Raw genomic sequence first — 13,857 nt, 5'->3', positions numbered from 1 at the left:
CTAATCAGATCCCAATTAGACAATGGATCTCCTGCATATGCCTCAGCCAGGCCAAGTACTGAAATGGTTTGATCCAGTACATCATAGTGTGCTATAAGTTGTGCTGGGGCCTTTCATGCATCACCAATTTTAAGTTTATCTGCAGAAGCCTATGAACTGCCACTCCACCTTCAACAATTTCCACTACTATGCAGCTGAAACAGCAACCTTCCACATCACCCCATGTGGCAATATCTTTTCATGCCAAAATGGAGAACCTCTAACAAACTAAACCACAGCTCTCTAAACCATCTGGTATCAGGCTTCAAACTGTAAACACAAGCTAGTATATCAACATTAGGCAATTACATCTGGCCCACTCCACTCAGTTTAGATATTTTGTTCAACTGTATAGAGACGGATCCAAGACTGGCAGTGAAGTTGGTACAGCTGTAGTCCTGCCAAATGCCATCATCTCCAAACAGCAATCCTTAGAATAAAGCACTTATACCTCAGAGTTATGTATCCTACTAGCTCTAGAAAATATAAAAGAAGCCTCATATAATCAATCTATCATATATATATATATGGTTTGTTAAGTGCTGCAAATGCTCTAAGTGTAAATCTTCCTCCAGTCATCCACTGCTACAGAAAATTTGTGCACAGTTAATAGAACTTCATGCACATGGGCAGATCATAATTTTTTGTTGGGTCCTTGAACACATTGGAAACCCAGGAAATTAACAGGCAGATTTAGCTGATAATTAAAAAATAATAAATAATAACAAATAATAAAATTAATAACAAATAATAATAAACTTTTTGAAATCAAAAGAACCCAAACAGTGGCAATCCAGCCTGAGATGAAACAGAAAGGAAGAAACCATACTAGCCAGATTGTGCATTGATTATACGTACTTTATTCAGTTACCTTCTCACAATGCAGTAACTGTTTATGCCCACTCAGAGTAAAGCATATCATCATAGAATGGCCATTATATCTAAGAGAATGGAAACTGCTTTCTCCTCACATTTTTGTAATTGCAATCATTTAACACTACACTGTCCTAGGAGATCAACAGGACTCGGATGATGTTTTTGTTTTCCTGAAATCGATTAATAAATATCATTTTATCTGAACTCGAGTCATACTTGAAAAACAAACGAGGAAGATATGACTGAAATCAGTGCATTATAGCCTCAGTTGCTGATGCACCAGCATATCCAACAACAACAACAACCAAGAGGATAATTCAGGATTAAAAAAAAAATAAAATAAAATAAAGGGAAAGCAAAAAGCAGACCAACGATCAGTTATTCCCCACCAAATTTATAATGGGATTTGTGTGGTAATCATGTTTTTTTTTATATGTTGTTGAGAGCATTACCCTGAGAAAATAAGTGATTCTAATCACTAAAAAGCAAGCATGCATAAAAATGAAAAATAACAGACAGAATTTGTATAATCACTTTTTTTATATATATAAAACTTTCTTGGCTGCTAAAATTTCAGGAACAGTGAAAACAAAACTCATGGACAGGCGAGCATAATAACAAAAGTCACTGGATTCAGTGAGCACTTATCAGGAACTAAATTTTCCATGACATTTAGCAGCATCACATAGCTGGATTTTACAGAAAATTATATAACTCCACATTTGAATTAATTATTTTATTATTATATTTAAGTATTAATTATTAAAATTATTTGTATTTTTGTATTGCATTATTTATTTTAGTATATGGTCATGTGAAATATTTTCCTCTCGAACAATTTCTGTGGTAAATCTATTTCATGAATAGCAACTTATGTGCACATAACAAAAAAATACAGATTTAATTCTGCACAATCAAGGTAAAATTTCACAGCTGTAATCAAACGTTTTTTTCCCTTTCAGCATTACTCACCCAATGTTTTCTACCACTCTCACCTGCTCTAAATTGACAAAAAGCTGGTGGCAGCTCACATAGTGTAATTAGCAAAAGCACTTTGCACTTGGTTACAGAGTTTACTGAAAGTAGTAACTCAGAAAAAGGAGAGAACTGTTGCTATTTTTTTTTTTACATGCATTTAGGATTGCAAACAAATATTAGATGCAAATAATATCCCAAGATATTCTCCCCTCTCCCCCCCCCTCAATAAAGTAAGGGCAGTTTCTGCCCTTTATTTGGGGGAGCCCCCTCTAGCTCAGCCATACTACCCTGGTATGGCTGAGCTAGAGGGGTTTACATAAATTAAGTGATAATATAATGATTTTTTTTTTTTAAGTACTTGCTATTCCATATTTTAGTCTAATCTCACGGTATTTTAAGATTTCTATAATTTCTAGCAATTTGTGATAATATAATAACATATGAAATAGGTAAGTGTGGCTATAACAAAGGAATAAAATAAAAATGCAACAAACTCAATGAAACTGGACATAAACAAGTCTGCAACAGTTAAAAGTTTGACATGAGTGAATCTAAAATACTTTTTCTGTACACCTTGTGAATCCAGACATCAGGATAAGGTTCAAAGCATGTGGTAGATTGATGGAGTTGTTGATGAATGAAAAATCAATTCTCTTTATTTTGGAGAGTCAAGGTTGAAGAGACTGAGTATATTTCTGGTAATCTTGGGTTGAATTCACCACTGAAAAAAAAAAAAAAAAAGTTCCAGATGTTAAGAAAGTCGCTCTGGCCAGAGATAAAAGTTAAAAAAAAAAAAAAAAAAAACTGAATCACTTTATATTGCCAGTGAACAGTGACAGGCACTATTTCAATTTTTTGGTACAGTTCATGTCAAAAGCACAGTAGAATGGCTAACATGATGGGCTGAAGTGTGGAAATGAAAGATCGGATTAGTAATGCATGGAGGAAGTAAGGTAGGATACTTCCTACCTTACTTATATGGCAAAATATTTCTGTACAGTGTTTGGGTTATGAATGAGGTCACAGTTCATAAACCAAAATGCTATTAGAATGGTAGATCAAAGCTTTGTGCAGTGGATTGAGAAGAGAAGTTTGAAATCCAGATATACTCCTAAAAATTTAATCTGGTTACCAAAAGGAGAATGTTGAAGGAACAAACAGTAGGTACTAGGTCTTTGAGGGGTTTACATGCAAACCAAAAAATTCAATAAAATCCAGGATGTCATTAATCAGTTGTTGAGCCCTACATAATGAATTGAAAAGGCTGACATTGCCAAAGGTGGCTGGAAAAGCCTGGAAACTGAAATCAGCATAAGAACTGAAGTTCTGGGTGACTTGAAATAAAAGGAAAGGGCATGGCAAAGAGAAACAAGGCCGAGAGGGCTCCTCCTTGGGGTAGGCCTAAGCTATTGTTCCAAATACAGGTTGCAGATTTGTTAGAGAAGATAAGAGTGGTAGTAAAGTAAGTTCTGAACAACATTTGGCTGGGATCCTGAGATGCAGTAATAGTTCTGAAGCAGAGATATCAGAGGACCATCAGCAACTGAATAGAAAGCAGCAGTGATATCAAGGAAGAAACAGTGCAGATTATTCCTTTTTTGGCATGTTGCATAAATCATGGAAATGAGTTGGAGATGCATTTTAGTTGAAAATGCTGTGATGATGCTGAAATTGATGATCTGGAAGCAAAATTTGCCTAGAGAGTGGTTTCAAGAGAATTTTGTTTAAAAGCTGGGGGGGGGGGGCAAATAGAGATAGCCTGAAGTTGTTTGGCTTCTGTGGTTTTGCATGCTTGAGGACAGTAGTAACGCTGTAGCATTTCTAGTCTGAAGGTAAGTGAGAATTTGGTTATAAAGATTTGCCAAAATATCTAGAAAGATAAAGCTACCAAAATATCTAGAAAGATAAAGCTACCCAGGCAGTAGGTGGGTATACCATCCAGTCCAGTTGCAGGGAAGTTTGGAAGGGAATTGATTATCTACTTTAAATTGGAAGATGAATTTGAGATTTTAGACATGTCGCACCATGGAGAGTCATTGAAAATGGGCATTGCATCTGTGGATGAAATAAGAACAGATATATTGTAACATAATGTGGCCAAGCCTCTAATTAGAAGTCTTTAGGGACAGAAGTGAATTTTTGTGAAAAGATTCTTTCTTTTTTGATTTTGAGCATTGATAAATTCAGTCAGGGGTGCATTCTTAGCAGTATTAAACAGGAAAAGCAAGCTGAGAAATCAGCATATGGCCTGATCCTAACCTAATCAAAAGTATCTATCACGATGAAACTAAAAGATTATTAATTATTACTAAAAGATTTTTCATTCCATATTACTTTTCTGTTCAAAATAAGTTTTCCACTCTACATCAGTCATGTTGTGGAGGCACATTATATGATAGCATTGCTTGAACGGAGAAGTACATTACTGTTTATTTAAAACATATGGTATTCCCCAGACTGATTTTGGCACTGTGTGGTGCCTCTTCAGTGGAGCTGCAGGTACATCCACAGAGATTAATGCACTTGGTAGGAAACTTAGTTGGTTCAGTGCTATCTACAAACTGAGGTCTTTGCCCTAAATCGTTGAGCTTTGAAAAAATGTTTGTTAAACTAACTTTTAGTTTTCATTATATTTTTTATATTTAGAGATGTTAAATTTCAGCCCAGAATAACCGAACACGTAGGATAAGCATGGAGAATATGGATTTGCTTAAGCTAACACCAGATGCTAAAGTGGGAAAGGTAAGAATTTTTGAATTCAGAAAAAATATATAATGTAGTGCCAGCTCTTTTGTCCATTGTTTCTTTCTATAGTGGGTATTATTATAATAGTGCCAGTTAGTCTCAAGACTTGTGGACAATGTTTAATCAATTTTCTGTATAAAGTGTGAAAATTAAGAAAACCCCTATCAGATTATCTGCTAGCAACAGCACTCAATTGGAGAGTGCAATATTTTATATTCTTTACATACAGACATGCACATTTTTATTATCTATTCCAGTTCAGATAACTTGGAATATCTGTTAAATTCAAACATGAAGTCATAATTTTGCTCTCATGAGTTTTTGAAAATCCACTGTGAATTTGAAATTATCTCCTCTTTTGCACTGTCAACACTCATGTTGTGTTTCTATAGCAACTCCTTTTAGGTTCAAGATCTACATTTTAGCCTTAATAGAAATATTAATTTAAAACAATATTTGATTATAAGCACAGCCATGATTATGAAAGGAAGCCATATGCTTTTGCCATACTGGTCAAAGGGGAAAAAAATGTAGAAAATAAAATACAAATTATGTGCTTTCCTCCTCACATAGGTAACTATTTGGTTGACCTTTGAATTTCTTCAAACTTTCAGCCTCAACTACTGCAGAGGCAACTTGTTCCAGTAATCAACAACTTGCTGACTAAAAGGAAACTTCTTACGGTCTAGTCTAAACCTCTTTCCCTGTAATTTTACATTATGACCCCTAGTTCTGGAATTCTTTATAATAGTGAAAATTTCACCTTCATTCATTTTACTAACCCCTATCTGAGCCCTATAAACCTCAGTCAGGTTCCCTTTAAGAGACCTGATTGAGGGTATTTAATATTTATTAAATGGTGCCTGGTTGCCAACCTCTGTAGCCCACATATACAGTTGCCCTTTTGCTGATCTCCCCATGCAAGTTGCCCTTCTTTGGATCCTTTCAAGAAGCTCAATGTCTTTTATCAGATGAAGTCTCCATACTTGGACACAGTGTTCCAAATTTGGTCTTGCAATTGCATTATAAGGTAGGATTATTACTTCTCTGTCTCTATAAGATATTGTTCAATACATCATCAATAGGACACCATGGCCTTTTTTGGCTGCCTATTTACATCAATCAGAAAACTTCATATCTGCCCATATCATAACTTCCAGATCCCTTTCTTCCTCTACTGTTTTTAATTTGATCCGAGCAAGTGTATAATTTATTTGGGGGTTGCTGTTTCCCAAGTATAAGGCCTTGCATTTTGCAGCATTAAAACATAACTGCCATTTTTTCCTGACCATTCTTGAAGCCTGTTCAAGTCATCCTGAAAGGGCACTGCTTAGCACTGAGCATTAATGACTGTCTCAATCTTTACATCATCTGCAAATTTTGACATCATGCCCTTTATCCCTTTGTCGATGTTGTATATAAAAATCAGAAATAATGGTGGTCCAAGAAGCAATCCTTGATTTACTCCACCTCTGATGTTACACCAATTTGAAGAATATCGATTAATCACAACCTTCTGCCCCGCAGCCACTCTACAATCCATCTTAGAATCTTTCCAGTAATTCCAACATATTCTAACTTCTCATGAGGAACTAAGTCAAATTCATTTCTAAAATCCAAATAACTATATCAGAATTGTTCCCTACACATCTATGTCATGAGTAACTGTGTTAAAATAGCTTACCAGGTTAGTTAAATGTGATTTTCCCTTAACAAAATCATGTATGTTGTATACCTTTTACAATTCTATTTATATTTAAATATTCCTGGATTGAACTCTTGATTATTATTGCTTCTAAGATTTTTCCTACCACTGAAATCAGACTAATCAGTCTGTAGTTACCAACTTCACTCCTAGAACCACCTTTATATATTTGCGATACATTGGCACTTCTTGCTCAACGTCATTCATACAGCCACTTCTCAGTATAAAGGGTCTTTCATTAGTAAAGACTGATGTATTTAATTCATTTTTAATTTTATTTGTTCGCTAATTTACTAAATCAGCAAACTATTCTTAGTTAGCTAGAATCCTATTTGAATCCAATAATTCACAAAGAAACTTTATAATATATAAAATATTGCACTGCAATCCTTGAATAATACTGTTTAAGTAAAAGTATATATTATTATTTTCTGTGATTGTCATATATGCTAATTATTATGCATTTGTTGAGCATGAAAAAAAAAAAAAAAAACTACCGTCTTACCTCTAAATTTTCTCAGATATATTTCAGAAGTGCTTCAATATCTTGTCAAATGAATTTTTGATTAATAATAAAAGTTTTACCATTAACATTGTATTTTATTACTTTTAATAATGTATCACTGCAAGCAATATTTCATACTCACTCTTGCACTTCTACCTAAACTGTTTCATAATTTGTATTTGTTTGTTATAAAAAAAAAGTTACATTTTAATGTTTAATAGTTAATTTAGTTAACTCCTCCGATCAAGTGAAGTCTGGTGTATGTCTAAACTCACTATGTTACAAAATGTAAAAAAATTTCAACTTTCATAGGTGAATACTTAAGTAATTAGCATTAGTATTAGTAGAGGCATTTGATGCAAGAAAGCAAGCCTATGCAGCATCAGCCAAAAAAAAAAAAAAAAAAAAAAAAAACCCCACTTCCACTTCACCCCTCTGTTCGTTCAAAATACCTGTCCAGCTGAGCCTTAAACTTATTTAGGCTATCAACCTCCACCACAAGGGATGGAAGTCTGTTCCACCAACCAACCACCTGCTGGCTAAAGGCAAATTTCCGCACGTCTATCCTACATCTGTCTTTCCTCAATTTGAATTTATGCCCTCTCAGGTGATTTTTCTGAGCTAGAGGAAGAATCCCATCAGCATTGAGCATGCTTAAACCATTCAAGGCTTTATACACCTCTATCAGATCACCTCGCTGGTGCCTAGTCTCCAGACACTGTAATTTGCAAAACTTAAGCCTTTCTTCGTAAGAGCACCCCTTTGTTCCACTCACTAATCTTGTTGCCCTTCTCTGTACTCGTTCCAGCAGCTCTACATCCTTTTTGAAATGAGGCCTCCAGACCTGTATACAGTACTCTAGGTGTGGCCTGACCATCGCCTTATACAATGGAATAATCACCTCCTTATCCCTGCTGGAAAAATTCCTGTATATCATTGACAATACTCCATGAGCTACTCTTGCAGCCCGTCTGCACTGCTCAGAGAACTTCATATCTGCCTGCACAACCACCCCCAAGTCCCTTTCATTCTCTACCACTGTCAGTGTAGTACCACAGAGTTGATATGTTGCTCTGGGGTTGCTGTTTCCCATGTGTAGTACTTTACATTTGTCAATGTTAAACTTCATTTGCCACCTCTCAGCCCATCTGCTCAACCTTTCCAGATCCTGTTGCAGCAGCATAGTGTCAGTAGTGTCCTTGACAACCCTGCCAACCTTTGTATCGTCTGCAAACTTGGACATTAAGCCCGATATACCATCATCAATATCATTTATAAATCCAGAAAACAATAATGGACCCAACACTGAGCCCTGAGGGACTCCACTAATAACATCAGTCCACGATGAGCAGTGTCCATTGATTACCACTCTCTGTCTTCTCCCCCTCAACCACCCCTTTATCCATAGCAGCAATTTGCCTCCAATGTCACACTGCTCCAATTTGTGTAGCAGTCTTCCATGTGCAACAGTATCAAAAGCCTTTCTAAGATCCAAATATATAATATCAAAGTTATTCCCTGCATCCAGTTCTTTTGTGACTGCATCATAGTATCCAATCAAGTTGGTCAGGCAAGACTTCCCCTTAACAAAACCATGCTGTGTCTGAGCTATAACTGAAGTCTTGTCTAAATGATCCTGCAGTGCTTCTTTAACCAGTGCCTCCATTAATTTTCCTGGAACAGAAGTTAAGCTCACAGGTCTATAATTACTTGTGTCAGCCTTTGATCCTCCTTTGTGAATTGGGGTCACATTTGCACATTTCCAGTCTATGGGTACCTCCCCTGAGTCCAAGGAAGCTCTCATAATTATGGCTAAGGGTTTGCTTACTTCCTTTGCTGCCTCCTTTAATATAACTGGATAGATCCCATCCACCCCGGGTGCCTTTCTTGTGTTTATCTTCAACAGTTTCTCCTCCACTTTACTCCCAGTTATTTCAAGATTCTGTAGCTTACTGCTAGAATTGAATACACCTCTGGCATTCTCCTCGCTGAATAACTCCTCATGTGTGAATGTCGATGCAAAATATTCATTTAGTTTGTTAGCTACCTGAGCAGGATCATCAACACTTGACCTATCAATATCAAGTGGACCAATCTGATTCATCCCCTTCCTTCTAGAGTTTACATAAGTAAAGAACTCTTTGCTGTTTTTCTTTGCATCCCTTGCCAAGGATTTCTCGTAATCTGCCTTCCCCTGCCTAACCTCCTTTGTAACTTGGTTGCATATCAACTTGTATCTATCATAGGCTTCTGTGTCATGTGTTAATTTGTATGTATCCCATGCATTTTTCTTCTCTGCCATATGCCTCATTAGTTCATCTGACATCCATTTTGGCCTAAACCTTGAACAATATTTCTTAGTTGGTATGTAAAGCCTAGTAGCTTCCAAGATAAGTTCTTTGAATGCTTCCCATTTTGAATTTGCTGTTGGTAACATCATCAGTTGGTCCCACTGTATAGAATTTAAATACTGTCTCAGTCCATCGTAGTCGCCTTTACGGAAGCAATAACCCTTCCCTTTACCCCTAATGGTAGTTACCTCTTTGAGTAAATCCCACTTCAGCACACTGTGATCACTGCCACCTAGTGGTTCATTTATCTGCAGATTCTTAATGCATGAAGAATCACTGCTGATAATCAAATCAAGAGTATTACTCCCTCTAGTTGCCTCCCTAACATGCTGATGTAGAAAACAATCATCCAATAAATCCACAAAAGCCCTGCTAGTGTGTGAGTAACCAGCCCCCAAATTCCAGTCAATATCTGGGAAATTAAAATCTCCCATTATAAGACACTCTGATTTACTGGCCCACTCTATTTCCCTGTACAGTTCCTTATTATACTCATCAGAGTCATTAGGCCTATGGCACACTCCTACTCTCAATTTTGATCTCCCAATGTTTATGTCACACCAAACTGACTCCACACTGCACTGTCCAGCAATGTCGACTGGCTTCACTTCCTTGGTTTTTATGTGTTTCTTAACTAATAGCATAACCCCTCCCCCCTTCCTTTCCTGTCTATCCTTTCTGTAGACATTGTACTCCCCAAATTGCAGTTCTGCATCCCTTATATCTGTGTGACACCACGTCTCTGATATCCCAACAATATCTGCCTTTGATGTTTTGAGCAATACCTCAAATTCATCAAATTTATTCACTAAACTCCTAGCATTGGTGTACACGCAAGTATACCTGCACCTGTTTCTATTCTTAGCTACCCTAACACAACCCATGTGTTTACTTGTACCACAATGGCTCCCAGCAGTCTCTGAAATACCATGCATCTTGTTTTTCAGGCTTCTGCTCATTCTAATAGAAGCAGTGCAAGAATCTCTTTCACCTCTGCCAGTGGCTACTGTCAATCTATTGGTCTTTGTCTCCCCCCAAGCTAGCAGTTTTCCGACCCACCTAACACTGCCTCGATAGCAACAGCAAATATTCTTGCACCCTTTCTATTTAAGTGTATCCCATCCCTGTAGAAGCAATCTCTCCTGTTAACAAGTACAGTCCAGCCTGAAAAAAATTCTACCCCTTGAGCCTTGCACAATCTTTCCAGGGCCGAATTGATCGACAAGGCTCTCATCATATACTCCCTCCTATCGTGTCTGGGCAGAATTGCAGACACTTTCAAATTGAACCCTAATTCTCGGCTTTTGTTCAACAGTGACCTGTACTTGTTAAGTAATTCTGCCGGTCTCCTACTCTTAATATTATTAGTGCCAACGTGTACAACTATATCACCTTTTGTGCCCTTAAAAGATGATATTCACTCTACAACGTCATCAACCTTTGCCCCTGGCAGACATACCCTGGTCCTGTTCCATTGTAATTAAAAATCAAGTGAATATTCAGGTAAACAAGTGAAACTTGGCAAAGAAATTTTTAGTATTTTGCAAATAAATTTTTAGTTTCCTGTATCCTAAGTCAGAAACATTACAAAAGCATGATCACTTAATTAAAACCAACCTGAAGACAATGTTTTGGATTCTCTTCAACTTTGAGGTTTACTTTGCACTCTCTTAGTGCTTTATGAATTATTCATAATCTCATTCCCAGTGGTAGATTGATTTGGACTTCCAAAGCAGATCCAAAACATTATCTTAAGGAAGATTTATTTAGTTAATTTAACAATAACTTTATTATGATTTTGTACCATTTCCCACTTAGGACACACATTTAAAAATTTCTGCTCAAAATATGTGGAATTAAATTGTGTATTGTTTTTTTTTTTTTTTTTTTTTTTTCCCCTTGTATATTTTATATCTCTGGTGTAATGTTTTTTGCTCAAAACTTTCATAAATTGTACTTGATCATGTGTATTAAATAAATTACACACATATATTTAACTCATTTATCCATGCAGTGTATTATGCAGTTTGTTATTAAACTGGTTAAAACAGAGATCTACTGCTGCATTAATAATACTCAAGTAGCCATTCTGCAAAACTCTTATAATTCAGCCAAAAGTAATCATACATTTTTCAATTACATAATTTCATAATTAAAATTAATTTAATTCAGTAAACTCACTTGTTAAGTCCATTCAAGTGATTGCCATTGTGTACACAACTAGAAGCATAAGATTGTGAATAACATTTATGATAGACTAATAATGTATTAAGTTTATTAATGGTGTATTGTTAAGAGAAAATTCTTTCTTGATTTCAGTAAGTTTGGACAGTTTAAGGTTCAGCTATGTAATACAGGAGTGTTGAGAGCTAATGCAGACCCTGGTGAAAAGTGCACAACACCCCTCTTGTGTGCATTTATGTATTTGTGTGTATCCACATGTAGATGTGGATGGGTTAAAGATGGGTTAAATGGCAGCAAGTTAATTCTAATAACATAAAAAAAAAAATGATTAAAAACATTTTTGTTCTTTGCTTTTTAGGATTTTTGATTATTAATAGTGAGTTTACTGAATTATTTAAAAATATTAAGATTTAATATTAAAAAATTAAATATTAAGGTCTCAGCCACCATTTGAAGATCTGCTGGCCAAGGTGCTGTTGATTCCCCCCCCCCCAGGCCTAGTGTAAGGACAAACCATTTCTTCCCTCAACACACATCGCCGCTACCACCACCATTCACTGTCTAGTCACTATTCCAACATGATGCCAGGTCACGGAATAAGTCTTTTCTGTTTTCTTCTTATATTCTCTATCGCTTTCCAGTCTTGGTCTTCTGCTTACTATTCTTTAAAAACTTTTTCTGGAAAGTTCCATCTGTTTTCTATTCATCCAGGTCAGATTATAATTCAAACAAACTATTCATATTATGGTAAAATACTGATTAATAAAATTGTCTCTCTTTTCCTTGTAGGAAGATAAGAGTTCAGTTTACTGCTTTTAATTATATTACTAAAAACTTTTTTCAACTCTCAGAGTTGAATATGTTAGCCATATAACAAATAACATTTAAATAACAAATAACTTATGAGCTTAGCTGTTTTATAGAGCTTCTTAATGTAATCGACCATTATGTAATCGACTTAATAATGGTAATAAGAGCTTAATTGATAGTACTTACCTCAGTTGATCTGCTTAGTTACATGGTATTGAAGTGTAAATGAAGTTTAAAATAAATAAAGACGAAATTGTTAATTGATTAGTTCTGAAGCTATTAACCACAAAAACTTCCAATAAATGTGCTTATTACCATAATAGCTTCAGAACTAATCAAGCCGGCACCGAACTTACACAACACGTGCACTCTCACAACCACCATCCCCTAATCAATTCTGCTATCACAATTATTAAACTAGGATCTAGTTACAAAATCTTCCAACACAAGGCGTTTGTCATAGAATGGTGTCGCCATAACACTAAATTTAGCATTCTAAACACGAAATTTCCAACCAACCTTTCACTGATATAGAACCTTACACACGTAAAGTTCCCGCACGTCTCGAAATGCATTATTGGAACATAGGAATTCTTTAAATACATAATTCCTTTTCTCCTATCATTGCCAACCGAAGAATTTTTTTTCACAAAAGTTGCTCGTTGTGACTATTGGCTTCACCTTGTTCTCATATTAATATTTTATAAATGACAACCAGGGATGAGGAGTGCACGTCTTCCTTGAGCAAATTTTAATTACAGGTTTTTAACAATTCTGTCTTTATTTATTTTAAACTTCATTTCCGCTTCAATACCATGTAACTGAGCAGATCAGTTGAGGTGAGTACCGTCAATTAAGCTCTTATTGCTATTATTATTATAACTTATGAGCTTATCAGCTTACAAATCAATGCCATTTTCTATGTTCTCTCTCATATGTAGGGTCAAACTTAATATTGACTAAAGTTCAAGTAATTGCTCAGGACAAATAGCAAACTTTTGTGTTATTTGGGGATGTTATCCTCAGACAACAGTTATAATATCCTCATGTTGCATAAGTATATTATACATGCAACTTACATAATTGTAAGTTGGTTACTTTAAACTGGTTACTTTAAAATTGCCATTCACTGATCAAACTGTGAAAAAACAATAAATTTCAAGGTGACAGATTATAATATTCAAATAAAATATACTATATATATTAAATTTAATTAAAAATTGCAGTGCCTCTGTAGCCAGGTGGGCAGGAGCAGCAGTGCGTAGCACACACCCTGTGCCCACCAAATACGGAGGATGCGGAAAGGTAAGGGAATGACCACCGCATATCCCGGAGCAATATGGCCTTAGTTGCTAATGCTCCTAAAAACCAAAAATCAAGCAAATTCCCCCCCATACAAACTATAGTTTCTATGGCAACAATGCAGCCACTGGTGATGTCACACTATTTCCTGTCTAATGCTCCAAAAAACAAACAATAACAATTAAAAACTTTTTTTTTTTAATATTTTGAATTAAAAAAGTGAATTTCCTTTGGCTTGATGCTTTATAACCTCAGATGCTGATGCACCTTAAAACCCTTACAAAAAAGCACTAAAATTTCCAATGTATAAATAGCATAATATAATAGAAGCATTAAAATTCATGTCATAATGTTTTAAATAT

At 35.6% G+C, this 13,857-nt stretch overlaps 1 protein-coding gene across 1 annotated transcript in view; it reads left to right on the top strand.

Annotated features, from left to right (window-relative positions):
* Window positions 1–13,857, top strand: part of LOC150089536 (G protein-signaling modulator 2-like) — a 240,318-nt gene that overhangs the window by 165,525 nt on the left and 60,936 nt on the right. The window contains exon 9 of the mRNA XM_090390018.1: window positions 4,556–4,635. Within this exon, the coding sequence (XP_090246144.1) occupies window positions 4,556–4,635 (80 nt within the window). The remainder of the gene's footprint in view (window positions 1–4,555; window positions 4,636–13,857) is intronic.

The sequence above is a fragment of the Mastigoproctus giganteus genome, chromosome 2 (assembly GCF_048544385.1).
Source record: "Mastigoproctus giganteus isolate SK-2022 chromosome 2, ASM4854438v1, whole genome shotgun sequence".
In the NCBI taxonomy this organism is placed as follows: Eukaryota; Metazoa; Arthropoda; class Arachnida; order Uropygi; family Thelyphonidae; genus Mastigoproctus; species Mastigoproctus giganteus.
This window is presented reverse-complemented; position numbering and strand designations above follow the sequence as displayed.